Raw genomic sequence first — 13,921 nt, 5'->3', positions numbered from 1 at the left:
TAGGCAAGAGCTGCTATGTCTGAAATGCCAAGTCTTTTAAATAAGGTTAGTTTATATTCATTTTGATATGTGTATTTGTGTCTGTGCGTGAATCGGCTGGCTTAGTCTTTTCTTCCCCAATTCTTACTGTAATCAGGAGGCCGGAAGAGTTCATGCGGATGATACCTCTCACCCTGGTACAGCAGTTTACTCTAGTGGCCTGTGATCACAGTTACTAGAAGCCTCTCCTGTCCTCCTCACGTTCTCTTGGCCGCCCCTCTGATTCCAGTCACCACTGCTGAGACATTTCTCTGACTCACTCTGGCGGACTGCATCTTGTCTCAAGTGCCTCAGTCTTTTGCTTTCTCCCCTGGGGCTTTTCAAGTTAGCCCTCTAATCTGTCCATGGTGTGAGAAGCTGGCAGCAGTCTTCTGGGCAAATAAATGCACTGTATATCTCGGAAGTGTGGGGGCAATTAATGTCCCTTGGACAACCTTTACCTGCGAGGGACTGGAGTTGATGAGTATACTTCTCCTTGTTGATCCTCCTGTGGACAGATTTCCTATACACTCCTCAGAGTCTCCAGCAAGGTAAGTCCCCAGGTACCCACTGTGGTAAATCAAGTATCCTTATGTTTTCATTTTCTTGGTTCAGTCTCTTTAGTCCTTGTCTTTCCCTGGGGTCGTCTTCCAAATAACTGTCTGCATACAAGTCCTCGTCTCAGGTTCTGCTTTGGGAAAGAACCCACACTAAAACAGTAGCCTATTGCTGTATCCTCACCTAGACCTTTTCATCCAGGACTGCCTGTCTCTGAAATTTTAAACTCTAGGATGTCTTACTCTCCAGCTCTTTTCACTCCTTTGTTTACAGTATCTCCTCTTCTCTCACCTGCCCGTTGGGATTGCTAGTCCCTTGACTTCTTCCTCTTTTTTGTTGTTAGGTTGTCAGCACCATGCCTTTACCCTCCCTTTCCACCTCTGCACCTGCCCTGCAAAGCAGTAGATTCCTACCCTGATTTCAGAATGGAGTCTGAGACCCTCTCTATTTGAGCATTTCTGCAAGGTTTTTTTTTTTTTAATTTGTGCTTTCGTGTTGATGATGGTGATAATGTAAACCAACATCTGGATTATCTGGTTGATCACATTATAAGCGAGTAATTATAATTTTAATGTCTATGTTTGTATTTGTACTTTATTTGTAATTTAATTTTGGTTTTAAAATGTGTAAGAGCCATGAGCATGAGGCATTTTATGTCTAGCCTTAAGTTGGTTTGTATATACTTCAAATAATTAAAATTATCACTAGAGGATCTATAGTAACTTCTATTTTAAAGAATGTCTGCACATTAATTCTGAAAAACTTCTTTGGGCTTTTGAATAATGTAAGGGAAAAAAATCATAGTACAGTTCAGCAAAAACTTTTGAACATCTTCTTTGTGCCAAGAACTTCTGTGTACTATAGCCAGGTTTATCCTCTTAGAGACTAGAAACCATCAGGGAAGATAATAAACACATAGTTACAAGTAAGATGAGTGTTACAGATGTGCTTCTGTAAGGGTCCAGTACCTGCTGGGCCTTCAGCATTGTTCTATAATCCTATTGCAGTCTCATGCTTGGACTGTCTAAGCTTTTTGTCCGACACCCTGCCTCAGGGAAAAGATGTGACACCTCCTATTCACGCTAACACATTCCCTTTTGCTTTGAATGCCAGTCCCCTCTTTGCTCTGAGGAGGCCTGGCTCCATCAGTTACATTTTCTCTTTCTTGTGTCTTCACCTCTTCAAATCTGTCTTTAGTTCTCTTCTCTTATAAAGTTTTCTTTTCCTCACAACCTCATCCATTTTCATAAATTCATTATCACCTATCTAATGGAAACTTCTTCTCATGTCTGTAATTCTAACCCTGGCCTATCCGTTGAGATCCAGAGCCATAGGTCTTAACTTCCCAGTAGGTATCTTCCCTAGATTTCATACAGACTTTTTACACTCCACATTTCTAAAAGGATGCTCATCATTTTCTCCCCTAACTTCATTCTCCTCCCTGTGTCTTCCCTATTTGACAGTGATGGTTGGTCTAGATTCTTTTCTTTCTCTCACCCTTCCTATCCAAGGCAGTGATCAGATCCCACATTCCTTGTTTGTTGCTGTTGAGTCCCCTCCAACCCATGGTGACTTTATGTACATCAGAACAAAACGTTGCCTGGTCCTGCATCGTCTTCACGATCTTTGATATGTTTAAGTCCATTATTGTGGCTGTTGTGCCAGTCTATCTCATTCATGGTTTCCCTCATTTTTGTTGGCCTTCCACTTTATGAAACATGACACCCTTTTCTAGCAGTTGGTTTTTCCTGATGATGTGTCCAAAGTATGCAAGCCAAAATCTTGCCATCCTTGCTTCTAAGGGACATTCTGGTTGTATTTTTTCTAAAAGTGATTTGTTTGTTCTTTTGGCATTCCGTGATATATTCTTCACCAACACTACAATTCAAACACATCACTTTTTCTTCTGTCTTCTTTTTTCATTATCACATTCATATGCATTTAAGGCGATTGAAAAGACCATGGCTTGGGTTAGATGTATATCAGGCATCAAGGTGACATCTTTGCTTTTTTAAAACTTAAAAAAAATCTTTTGCAGCAGATTTGCCCAGTGCAGTATGTCCTTTGATTTCTTGACTTTGTTTCCATGGAGGTTGATTGTTGATCCAAGTAGAACGAAATCATTGACAATTTCAATTTTTTCTCCATTTATCATTATACTCTTTATTGGTCCTCTTGAGAGAATTTTTGTTTACGTTCAAGCGTAATCCATACTGAAAGGCTGTAGTCTTTGACCTTCATCAGTAAGTGTTTCAAGTCGTCTCCATTTTTGGCAAGCCAAGTTTTGTCATCTGCATATCACAGGTTGTTAATGAGTCTTCCTCCAACCTAATAATGCATTCTTTTTCATATAGTTTGGCTTCTTTGTCTAGAACATGGATTGAATAAGTATGATGAAAGGATGCAACTCTGCTGCACACCTTTTCCAATTTTGAACCACAAAACATCCCCTCATTCTGTTCAAATAACCGCCTGTTGATCCATGTACAAATTCTGCATGAGCACAAGTAAGTGTTCTGAAATTCCTATTCTTCACAATGTTATCCATAATTTGTTATGATCCACATGGTTGAATGTCATCACATAGTTGATAAAACACAGATAAAAATCTTTCTGGTATTCTCTGCTTTCAGCCAAGATCCATCTGACATCAGCGGTGCTATCTCTCTTTTCATGTCCTCTTCTGAATCTGACTTGAACTTTTGGCAGTTTCCTGTCAACGTACAGCTGCAGTTGTTTTTGAATTATCTTCAGCCAAATTTTCTAGCGTGTAGTATTAATGATATCATTCAATAGTTTCTGCATTCCATTTGATTGCCTTTCTTTGTATCTCTTTTGGTCAGTAGGCCACGTAGGTGTCTTTCAGATTTCTTGGCATAGACAACTAAGTGCCTCCAGTGTCACATTTGTTTGTTGAAGCATCTCAGTTGGTATTCTGTCAATTCCTAGAGCCTTGTTTTTCGCCAGTGCCTTCAGTGCAGCTTGAACGTCTTCCTTCAGGATCAGTGGTTCTTGATCATATACTGCCTCCTGAAATGGGTGAGCATCAACCAATTCTTTTTGGTACAGTGGCTCTGTGTTCCATCTTCTTTTGATGCTTCCTACGTCATTCAGTTTATACCCACAGAATCCTTCAGTATTGCAGCTTGAGGCTTGAATTTTCTTTTCAGTTCTTTCAGCTTGAGAAGTGCTGATTGTGTTTTTTCCTTTTGGTTGTCCAACTCCAAGTCTTCACACATTTCCTCATAATATTTCAATTTGTAAAGTATTGTAACCCACCTTTCTATCTCTTAATTACTTGTCTTCCTGTCCATTGCCACTATATGAATTCAGATGTTTGTCACCTCTTACTTGAACCTTTGCAGTAAATACTGTACTTGTCTCCTAGCTTCTATCTTGCCACACTTCCTCCGTACCACTATTTACTCTGCCGTGTATATGTAGTAATGTTACTACCCTGCCTAAAGGTGTTCAGAACTTTCCTATTATTTACAGAATAAAATCTAAACTCATCAGCATGGATGACATTTAAGGCTGTCTATAACATAGCCCCTCTCCCTGCTAATCTCAGTTCTTGTGATTTTCAACTCAAGTACTTTAAGATTCTTTTTGACCTTTGTGATATTTTAGTTTTCTAAAATAATATAAATTATGCTAGAAAATTGTAGGGGTAGAATAATCTTACTTATAATCTCACCAACCAGATATAACTACAAATAATATGTTAATATATTTTTTCTACTCTTTTTCCCCTGTAAAGAAAGAAGGCAAAAAAAGAGAATTCCAATTTGGGATGGCAGCACCCAAACATACCTGTTTAGGAATAAGATTAGAAAGAAGTTATTACAGTTTTTCTCAGGATTCCTTGGCTTTGCATATGCAGACCTTTTGCCTGGAATATCTTCTTATCATTTGTCTACCTGCCAGGCCATGTCCTACTACTCTTGAATTTTAGTTGAAACACTGTCATTTCCATGAAGCCTTTGAATGCCCCCAGGCAGATTTAGGTGTCCTCCGTGCACTTTGCCCATACCTTCATTATAGAAACTATCATATTGTAATTATTTGTGTGTTTGTCTGTGAACTGAACTGGAAGTTCCTTGAGGCAGAGATCTTTGTATTTCTAGGTCTGGCACAAAACCTGACCTAGCAGACCGAGGAGGAACTTCCGTAGAGGTAGGAGGGAAACCAGTAGAATCCAAGGGAATAGAGTGTGTGAAGAAAGAATGATGAATAGTATTAAATGGCTTGTGTAAATCCTGTGGGTGGATGTATTCCAAGTATATTGTAGGCAGTCAAGAAGTTTTTTGACTAAATGAATAAATGCAGAGCGTAAGATAAAGCCTGGAAAGTGTTCTTTTGCAAGAGCATGTTCACGTGCATGGTAGAGATTGGACACCAATTATAGCTGGTTAAGGAGAGAGTAGGAGGTTAGGAAGTGGAGACAACCAGTGTGGGCAACTATTTTTAGACTTTTGGTTATGGAGAGGAGAGGAAAGGTAGGACTTGGACAGTAGCTGAAAGACGTCTCTTGTCCCTCACAATGAGCCTGTTGCATGTGGAATGCCATTGGTAGGAACTCCTTAGGGCATAGTTTCTCAGCATAAGTATTGCCAGGAGTACTAGAAGTGCAGAGCTCCAGGCTGCATCTCCAGAGGTTGTGATTTTTAGGTCTGGGGTGGGCGTCCCGGGTAAATCTGATGCAGTTATTCCTTAGACTGTAGTTCCAGAAATGCTGCCTTAGGCAGTTTTGAAATATAGGAGGCTGTTAGTGCCTACTCCTTCCACTTCCTCACATACATGCAGGAGAAATAGTCAGTACCTTCACAGATTATCAAGATTGATTAGAGGAGGCTCTTGGGTCTTCTCTGTCATTTCTTTTTTACCGTCCAGCGCTCTGCTGCTTGCTTCTGGCATAGCCACTTCTGTGGTGTCTTCCAAGCCTCATTGTCCTCATGGCTCTTCTTGGTTCTTAGTTGCTGTCTTCATTTCCCTGAGAGAAAGTCTGGCCTTTTATAGACAACACTAGCCAATGACAATGTTATTTCTGGCCAATGAGCTGACTAGATAGGAGAGTTGGACTCTTAAGCTGTTCTCAGCTGTTTTCCTTGTTACTCTCAGCTGTTCTTCAACACTAATGCCTTGTCTTGCTGCTTCCAGGTTTGGAGCTATTCCAGAAGCGTGAGGGTTTTACAAAGCTGATCTTTGATTTGCCAGAGTTTTTAGAAGGAAAAGGACAATGAGATTTAAAGTATTATTTTAAAGCTAGATAGCCTCAGAGTATTAGAAAACTTTATTTTAGTGGTAATTCTCTAAATTGTATGATACTGTGAAAGGTTTCTTAAGGCAGGTTAGTATCATTAAAGTAGCCTGAATAGTATCCCAAAGAAGCATGTATCAACCCATATATGGAGCAAATATTCAGTTCACTTTGTGTGGAAGCTGCCCAGATGCTTCATTCATCACAGCGATGGTTTTCTTCAGGAGGCTTAGTGTTCCAGGTCCTTTTAGTCAGAGCTTTGGAATTGATAACATTGAATTGCCTAGAATTACAGTCTGCATGGATTTATTGCACCTTAAACCTTTTAGTCAGGCCTTAAAAGGTGAACTGCTAGGCATTTCACACTTTCGTGACACAGCTTTTGTTGGTCTCTTGGATGGTGTCACCACTGAAATGTAAGCAAAACTGTAAGCTGCTGCATACCAGAACTTGTTTATCTGCCCACAAAGGCAAAGTGGATGACTGTGCAAGTCATTCTTACCCTTTTCTCTGAAGCCAGCAATGAACAGAGGAAAAGCAAGTACCCCAGGGGTGCTCTGAAGCACAACTTAAAGCAAAGCGCCATCAGCTGTGGAACTGTCATCCTGGTATTTGCGCCCTTGAAATGGAGGCGTTTAAAGGAAATACTCATTGTTAAGGGGGAACCCAATTAACTCTTTCTTGCTAAAGGAAATTTACCAAGAAAGAAGAATACCACGCGGGCCATAATTGTTTATGTTGAGAAAGCAAAGAGAAGGAAAAAAAAAAAAAAGCTATGAAAATTAAAAACAAATAAGAAAAACACTTTGCTTTTACATTATATCTATATATAATTCTTTGTCATCCCCAGATCTCTCTGGTTACTATATGTGTTTGTATGCTTTTATTTTTACATAGCTGTCATCATAATGTGTACTTTACATCCATAATTATTATTTTAATGATGGTGCATTTTATTATTTTTATGATTGCCTAATAATTCATCAAATTGATGCAGTTAGCTGTTCCCCTATTATTGGATTTAGGATGTTTCCATTTTTGCCTATTGTAAATATACCATATAGTACTATATTAAACATCTGTGTGGGGGGAGTGTATGTGTATATTACTTTTTGTATTTTTTTAAATAGTATTTTATTGTGTTTTTGGTGAAAGTTTACACAGCAGTTCAGGTTCCCTAACAACGATTTCTATACAAGTTGGTCAGTGACATTGATTACATTCTTCACAATGTGTGAACATTCTCATTATATTTCCATCTGGTTGTTCTGTTTCCATTAATCTAGTTTTCCTGCTCCTTTACATTCTCATCTTTGTTTTAAAGTAATTGTTGACCATTTGGTCTCATATAGGTGATTTTTTTTAATGAGCATATTAATTATGGACGATAGTCATTATTTTTTGAGCCAGTCTGTTATTTAGCTACAGGGTAACCTCAGGGGTTAGTTTTGGTTCAAGGTTGGAAGAGTATCTCTGAGCAGTAGTCTCGGGGAGTCCTCCAGTCTCAACCAGTCCAAAACGTCTGTTTTTTAATCACCTTTTATTTTTAATTCTTTCTTTTGGGTGAATTCTCAGTTGCTGGATTGCTAAGTCAGAGAATAGAAACTTTTTTTATGGTTTTTGAAATAGGTTGTCAAATTATTTCCCATCAAATTGTACCAGTTTACAGAGCCACCAGCCATCTGTGCTAGTTTCTGTCAGCCTTCTCTGCAGTATTTTAATGGGTTAAAAAACTTTTTCTTTTTCTTTTTTTTTTTGGCCAGTTTATTTTATATCGCTTTGTTTTGTATTTCTTTGATAACTAGTAAAGCTAAAATTTTACCCTGTGCTATATATATTTATGACTCTCTGTGTGTGTGTGCAGGTGTGTGTATTTGCTTCTTGTATTTTTCCTTGTGGGAGGAACAGATAGATATATGAAGAATTCTTAGGCTAGCTGCTAGTCCCAGAGCAGTAGTCAGGTGATAGTGATGGGGTCAGCAGCCACCGGGGACTGGAGCCGTCTTTGACCAAATCTGCTGAAAGTATAGCTTATTGACTTTGGAACTCTTCTCACAGAAAAAAATTATATACCTAATGATTGGGGTATTCTGCTTAATAGAATATTCTGATTGTTACTATTATAGAGTACCCCATTATCAAAGATTAAGAATCAAATATAAATCACTGAATCAAAACTATACAGACTATTAATTTTTCTTTAGATATTCTGAAAAGGGCCTTATATGACATTTTCTTGAGTCTAGTTCCCAGAGAAGGACATCATGCTTGGTAAAGTGAAGGGTCAGCAAAAAACAGGAAGACCTTCAATGAAATTGACACAGTGGCTGCAACAACGGGCTCAAGTATAACAACGATTATGAGGATGATTCAGGACCAGGCAGTGTTTCGTTCTGTTGTACATGGGGTCGCTGTGAGTCGGAACCAACTCGACAGCACCTAACAATAACAACAGTTTGTAGATCTAGAAAATGTAGGAACTTGAACCAAATCTTTTACTAATTCCATGCGTAGAAGTTGATTTTCTTAAAATAGAGTTTAGATTCAAAAATTGAATCAGGGCCTTGTGTAGGATGTTGGTCTTAATGCTGTTGAACGCTATATGTTGAACCATGTGTATCCACACATATATATATGCATGTGTATATGTATACATATACATATATATGTAGTATAGTGCACACTATAAACACTGTTGTTACAAGCAGGGGGATGACATGATCAGGTTTTTGAAAAGTTTACTCAAATTGGCAGTCAGCATTGAAGTGACTGACTAAGACATCTGGATATATGCCTGTCTGGCCCTCTGGGAGCTTGCAGAAGATAATAGAGATAGAGATTGTATGGGACAGAGAACGTTGATAGCTTTTATGATGTTAGGGAATACTTGATACTGTTATTCTTTTTTGAGTATGGTTAATTAAATGTTAAAACCTTTGATTTGGAAGGAGGCAGGCATGGAGCCTGGGGACCTGGTACAGAAGTTATCTAGTTGTGTAGGTGAAAGGTGGGGTAATGGGCTGAGGGGGAGAGGTGGATGATGCGGGTGTGGAGAGGTGTTAGAAATGGTTTGAGAGATGTTATGTTTATAAAATCAAACAAGGTGGGTGGGAATATTTTGTATTTAATGTATCTTATTTCTTAATGATGTACATTTTGTATTTCAGATGAATTTACAACTGATTTTCTGGATTGGACTGATTAGCTCAGTTTGCTATGTGTTTGGCCAAACAGGTAAAAAAAAAAAAAATTTTCATAGCTGTCTTTTCATTTCAGTATCTTGTCTCACTCTTTGACCAGTTGTTTCCAGGGAAAACCTAAGTCAGATCATGCTACTGTTTCTGAAAGCCCTGCACTGGCCCCTATCTCACTCAGAGTAAAATTCAAAGTTCCTATAATGGCCTACAATGTCCTTCATGGTCAGGCTCCCCCATCACCGCTTCCACCCAGTCTCTCACCGTATTTCTTATTCTCTCCTACACTGCCCTCCTTGCTTTTGCTCAGAGACACCAGGCATTCTTTTGCTTAGAGCCTTGACCTTGGCTGTCTCTTTAGCTTGAAGTGTTTTTCTCTCAGGTATCTGTATGATTCTATCCCTCCTTCAGCTCTTGACTCAAATGATAACTTCTCAGTGAGGCCTTCCCTGGCTATCGTATTTATAATTGCACACCCTCTTCCCCATACTTCCCTTTCCCAGCTTTATTTTTTCTTCTTACTGTTTATCTCTTTCTAACATGCCGTGTGTCTTATTTATCTTGTTAGTTTGTCTGTCTCCCCTACTGGACTGTAAGCTCCATGAGGGCAGAGATTTTTGTTGATTTTCTTCACTGCTGTATCCTCAGTGCTTAGAATAATGAATAATGTCTGGCATATAAAAGGTTTCAAATAAATATATGTTGAATGAGAGAATGAATCCACCAGTATGCCCAAACAGTGATTGTCACCCCTTTAAAGTTGCTCCTATCCACGCATTCTGGGGAGTAGATCTAGATCAACTTGGTAACTGGGTTCATAGTGTTCATACTTAATATTCATATATATTGCATTGTTTGTCATTGAGTTCCTGATTTTTCATTATTTTTTCTCTTGAAACTTCAAGTAAAGTGATCCCTTCTTTCTTTTCCTGACAGATGAAAATAGATGTTTAAAAGCAAATGCCAAGTCATGTGGAGAATGTATACAAGCAGGGCCAAATTGTGGATGGTGTACAAATTTAGTAAGTAAGGTTACTCAAGTCTTTCCCATTTAGTAATTTAGTACTGTTCAATGCTATATCCTTGGGAAATAGCAGTTAGGAATTTTCATTTAAAACAGTGTTTAATGAATACGTGTTGCCTGTGTGTAAGATATAAGGCCTTGGCTATGTAAGCACTCGGCTGCTAACTGGAACGTTGGTGGTTCAAACCTACTAGCTGCTCCGCGGGAGAAAGATGTGGCAGTCTGCTTCCGTAAAGGCTACAGCCTTGGAAACCCTGTGCGGCAGTTCTGCTCTGTCCTCTAGGGTCACTATGAGCGAAACCAACTCCACAGCAACAGGTTTTTGTTTTCACGTGTGAAACCCTGGTGGTCTAGAGCTGTGCTGTTCAGCACAGCAGTCACTAGTCACAGGTGTCTTTTGAGCAGTTGAAACATACATTGTCCAAATGGAGAATGCTGTAAGTCTCAAATACATACTAGATTTGGAAGACTTAGTATAAAAATACTCATTAAATTTTTTTAAAATGGATTACATGTTGAAATGATAATATTTTAAATATATTATTGAAATTCATTTCCCATGTTTCTTTTTAGTGTGACTACTAGAAAATTTTAAATCACTTCTGTGGCTTGTCCTTGTGGTTGGCATTTTATGTTTAGTGGACTGCTTTAGGTGTAGACTGTTCTAGATTTTTCCCTTTTTTTCAGGGGGAAGGTACAAATTTTTACTTACTTTATACAGCACCATGAAACTGATAGGTAAAAACACATACCATATATGACTGAACATAAGGTGAGCCCAAATAAATGGCAGTCCTTCATTTTCCCCATGTCAAGATTAGGAAAAAAGTTTTTGGCCAACTAAATATATAGTTTTTAGGGATATATGTGACATAGTCATCAAATGTCTACTTATAATAATTTATTGATAATATTTTTTATGATTTATATTTACATATTTTAAAATGACACATACATACATATATATATATACATAAATGCTAATGCCATGTTTTCCCACTCTCAAATTTCATGAAAATGTTTTATTTAAAACTTTTACATACATCTTTTCAGGCTGTGCTTTTGTTTTCACTAAGGTACTTTTTCAGTCATCTGGTAACATTTTTGCTTCCGTCTCAGTTATTTGAAGTATAGCACATTTTGAGTTCATATCATTACTGGAAATTCTACCCGCAAGCCATAAGTATCTATTCATTTATATACCATTAAGACCTTTTTTTTTTTTTTTCAATCACCCTATGGAAATATATTCATAACCCTCGTCGTATAAGTATTTACTGTATTGCTTTTTAAAATAAATTTTAAAATACTTGTTTACAATAATAGCCGATGCTTGAAATTTATAGGTCCAGCCTCCGCAGGAATACTTACAAAATCTGTGTTAAATTTTTTGGTTGCCTGTTAAAAATACCATCATTAATGAGTATGCTTTTAGGCTAATGTGTTTTCCCTAAACATTGGCTTGTTCATAATATTGTAATGGGGAGTGAAATATGAGAGACTTTATAAGGACTTTTCAAAGGGAAATTTTAGGAAAAAATTTTGTCTAATATTTGGGCATATATATTAGTGGCCATTAACCATATTGAGTAAGTGATTTCACTGAAGAAATCTCTTTTCCTAGATATTCTGAATTAGAGGGTGGGACAGTTAAAATGTACACTTAGGTCAGTCCTGGGAATGCCATAACTTTCTAGGAAAGGGTTTTGTTTGTTTTTAAAGTACTCATTATGGTTTGGATGAATGGACATTTGTTTAAAAACCAGAAATGAGGTACATTAGATGCTTCACGTGTTTTATTTTGAAATTACGGTTATGTAAAAGCTTTGATCATTACATTTTTAAATTTATACCTGTATTTTTTATGTCATTTAGACATTTTTACAAGAAGGAATGCCTACCTCTGCCCGATGTGATGATTTAGAAGCCTTAAAAAAGAAAGGTTGCCATCCAGATGACATAGAAAATCCGAGAGGCTCCAAAGATGTAAAGAAAAATAAAAATGTAACAAATCGTAGCAAAGGAACAGCAGAGAAGCTCCAGCCAGAAGATATTACTCAGATCCAGCCACAGCAGTTGATTTTACAGTTACGATCAGGTACAGAAGTCTAACCCTATTAATACCTTCATTTCTCCTTGAGTTTTTTGATATGAGCTTTGTTAGCCTCTTCTCATTTTCATGTGTGCACTGGCACTCTGTAACATTAAATTTTGGAAATTTTTTGCAGCTGTAACCATTTGTGGCATGTTTATTTGGAATAATATTGAATATTACTAATGTCCAAAGTTCCAGAACACTTAATTGTGCTCATGCGGAACCTGTACATAGATCAAGAGGCAGTCATTCGAACAGAGCAAGGGGATACTGCATGGCTTGAGGTCAGGAATGGTGTGCGTCAGGGTTGTGTTCTTTCACCATATCTATTCAGTCTGTATGCTGAGTAAATAATCCAAGAAGCTGGACCATATGAAGAACGGGGCATCAGGATTAGAGGGAGATTTATTAACAGCCTGCAATTATGCAGGTGACACAACCTTGCTTGCTGAAAGTGAAGAGGACTTGAAGCACTTACTGATGAAGATCAAAGACCACAGTCTTCATTATGGGTTACACCTCAACATAAAGAAAACAAAAATCCTCACAACTGGACCAATAAGCAACATGATGATAAACGGAGAAAAGATTGAAGTTGTCAAGGATTTCATTTTATTTGGGTTCACAGTCAATACCCATGGAAGCAGCAGTCAGGAAATCAGAAGACACATTGCATTGGGTAAATCTGCTACAAAATTCCTCTTTAAAGTGTTAAAAAGCAAAGATACCACCTTGAAGACTAAGGTGCACCTGACCCAAGCCATGGTGTTTTCATTCGCCTCATATGCATGCAAAAACTGGACAATGAATAAGGAAGACCAAAGGAGAATTGATGCCTTTGAATTGTGGTGTTAACGAGGAATATTGAATGTATCATGGACTGCCAAAAGAAGCAACAAATCTGTCTTGGAAGAAGTACGGCAAGAATGCTCCCAGAATGCTCCTTAGAAGCAAAGATGGCAAGACTGCATCTCACATACTTTGGACATGTTGTCAGGAGGGATCGGTCCTTGGAGAAGGACATCATGCTTTGTAAAGTAGAAGGTCAGCGAAAAAGAGGAAGACCCTCAATGAGGTGGATTGGCACAGTGGCTGCAGCAGTGGGCTCAGGCATAACAATGATTGTGTCGATGGCACAGGACTCTACTGGACAGTGTTTTGTTCTGTTGTAATAGGGTCGCTATGAGTTAAAACCAACTCGTCGGCATCTAACAACAACAACAACAGTGTCCAAAGGGATCCCTGGTGGCACTATAGTTTCGCTATGAGTCGGAATTGACTCATCGGCAACAGATTTGGTTTTTAATGTCCAGAGTGAATTCTATCAGAGATGCAGAAAGTAGTTAATTATATGGAATGAATTTCAGAAATAACTTGTAAGTGTCCATCCTCTGGTATAATCACTTAATATAAAATAGACATCATTTTCATATATTCTTCTGCTTTGTATTTGCTTAGTATCGTTAAAATATTAGGTTTTTTTTATTTTTTTATTTTACTGTACTTAGGTGAAGGCTTACAGAACAAATAGTTTCTCATGAAACAGTAGTACACATGTTGTCTTATGACATTCGTTAACAACCCCACAACATATTAACCCTCTAACTTCTCAACCTTTTTTTTTTTGGTGAAACTACACATAGCCAAAGATACACCGTTTCAAAAATTTCTGCATGTACAGTTCAGTGACATTGACTACGCTCTTCCAATTGTGCTGTTATTCTCACTTAAGATGAAGGCTTACAGAACAAAATAGTTTCTCATTTAACATT

The 13,921-nt window shown here is 38.0% G+C and overlaps 1 protein-coding gene across 1 annotated transcript in view; it reads left to right on the top strand.

Annotated features, from left to right (window-relative positions):
* Positions 1-13,921, top strand: part of ITGB1 (integrin subunit beta 1) — a 68,106-nt gene that overhangs the window by 28,744 nt on the left and 25,441 nt on the right. Inside the window, exons 2-5 of the mRNA XM_023741976.1 lie at positions 9,004-9,070; positions 9,967-10,052; positions 11,930-12,152; positions 12,283-12,301. Of these exons, the coding sequence (XP_023597744.1) occupies positions 9,004-9,070; positions 9,967-10,052; positions 11,930-12,152; positions 12,283-12,301 (395 nt within the window). The remainder of the gene's footprint in view (positions 1-9,003; positions 9,071-9,966; positions 10,053-11,929; positions 12,153-12,282; positions 12,302-13,921) is intronic.

Source organism: Trichechus manatus, unplaced genomic scaffold (assembly GCF_000243295.1).
Source record: "Trichechus manatus latirostris isolate Lorelei unplaced genomic scaffold, TriManLat1.0 scaffold00195, whole genome shotgun sequence".
Lineage (NCBI taxonomy): Eukaryota > Metazoa > Chordata > Mammalia > Sirenia > Trichechidae > Trichechus > Trichechus manatus.
Note: the sequence above shows the minus strand (reverse complement) of the source record. Positions and strands in the feature narration are given on the sequence as shown.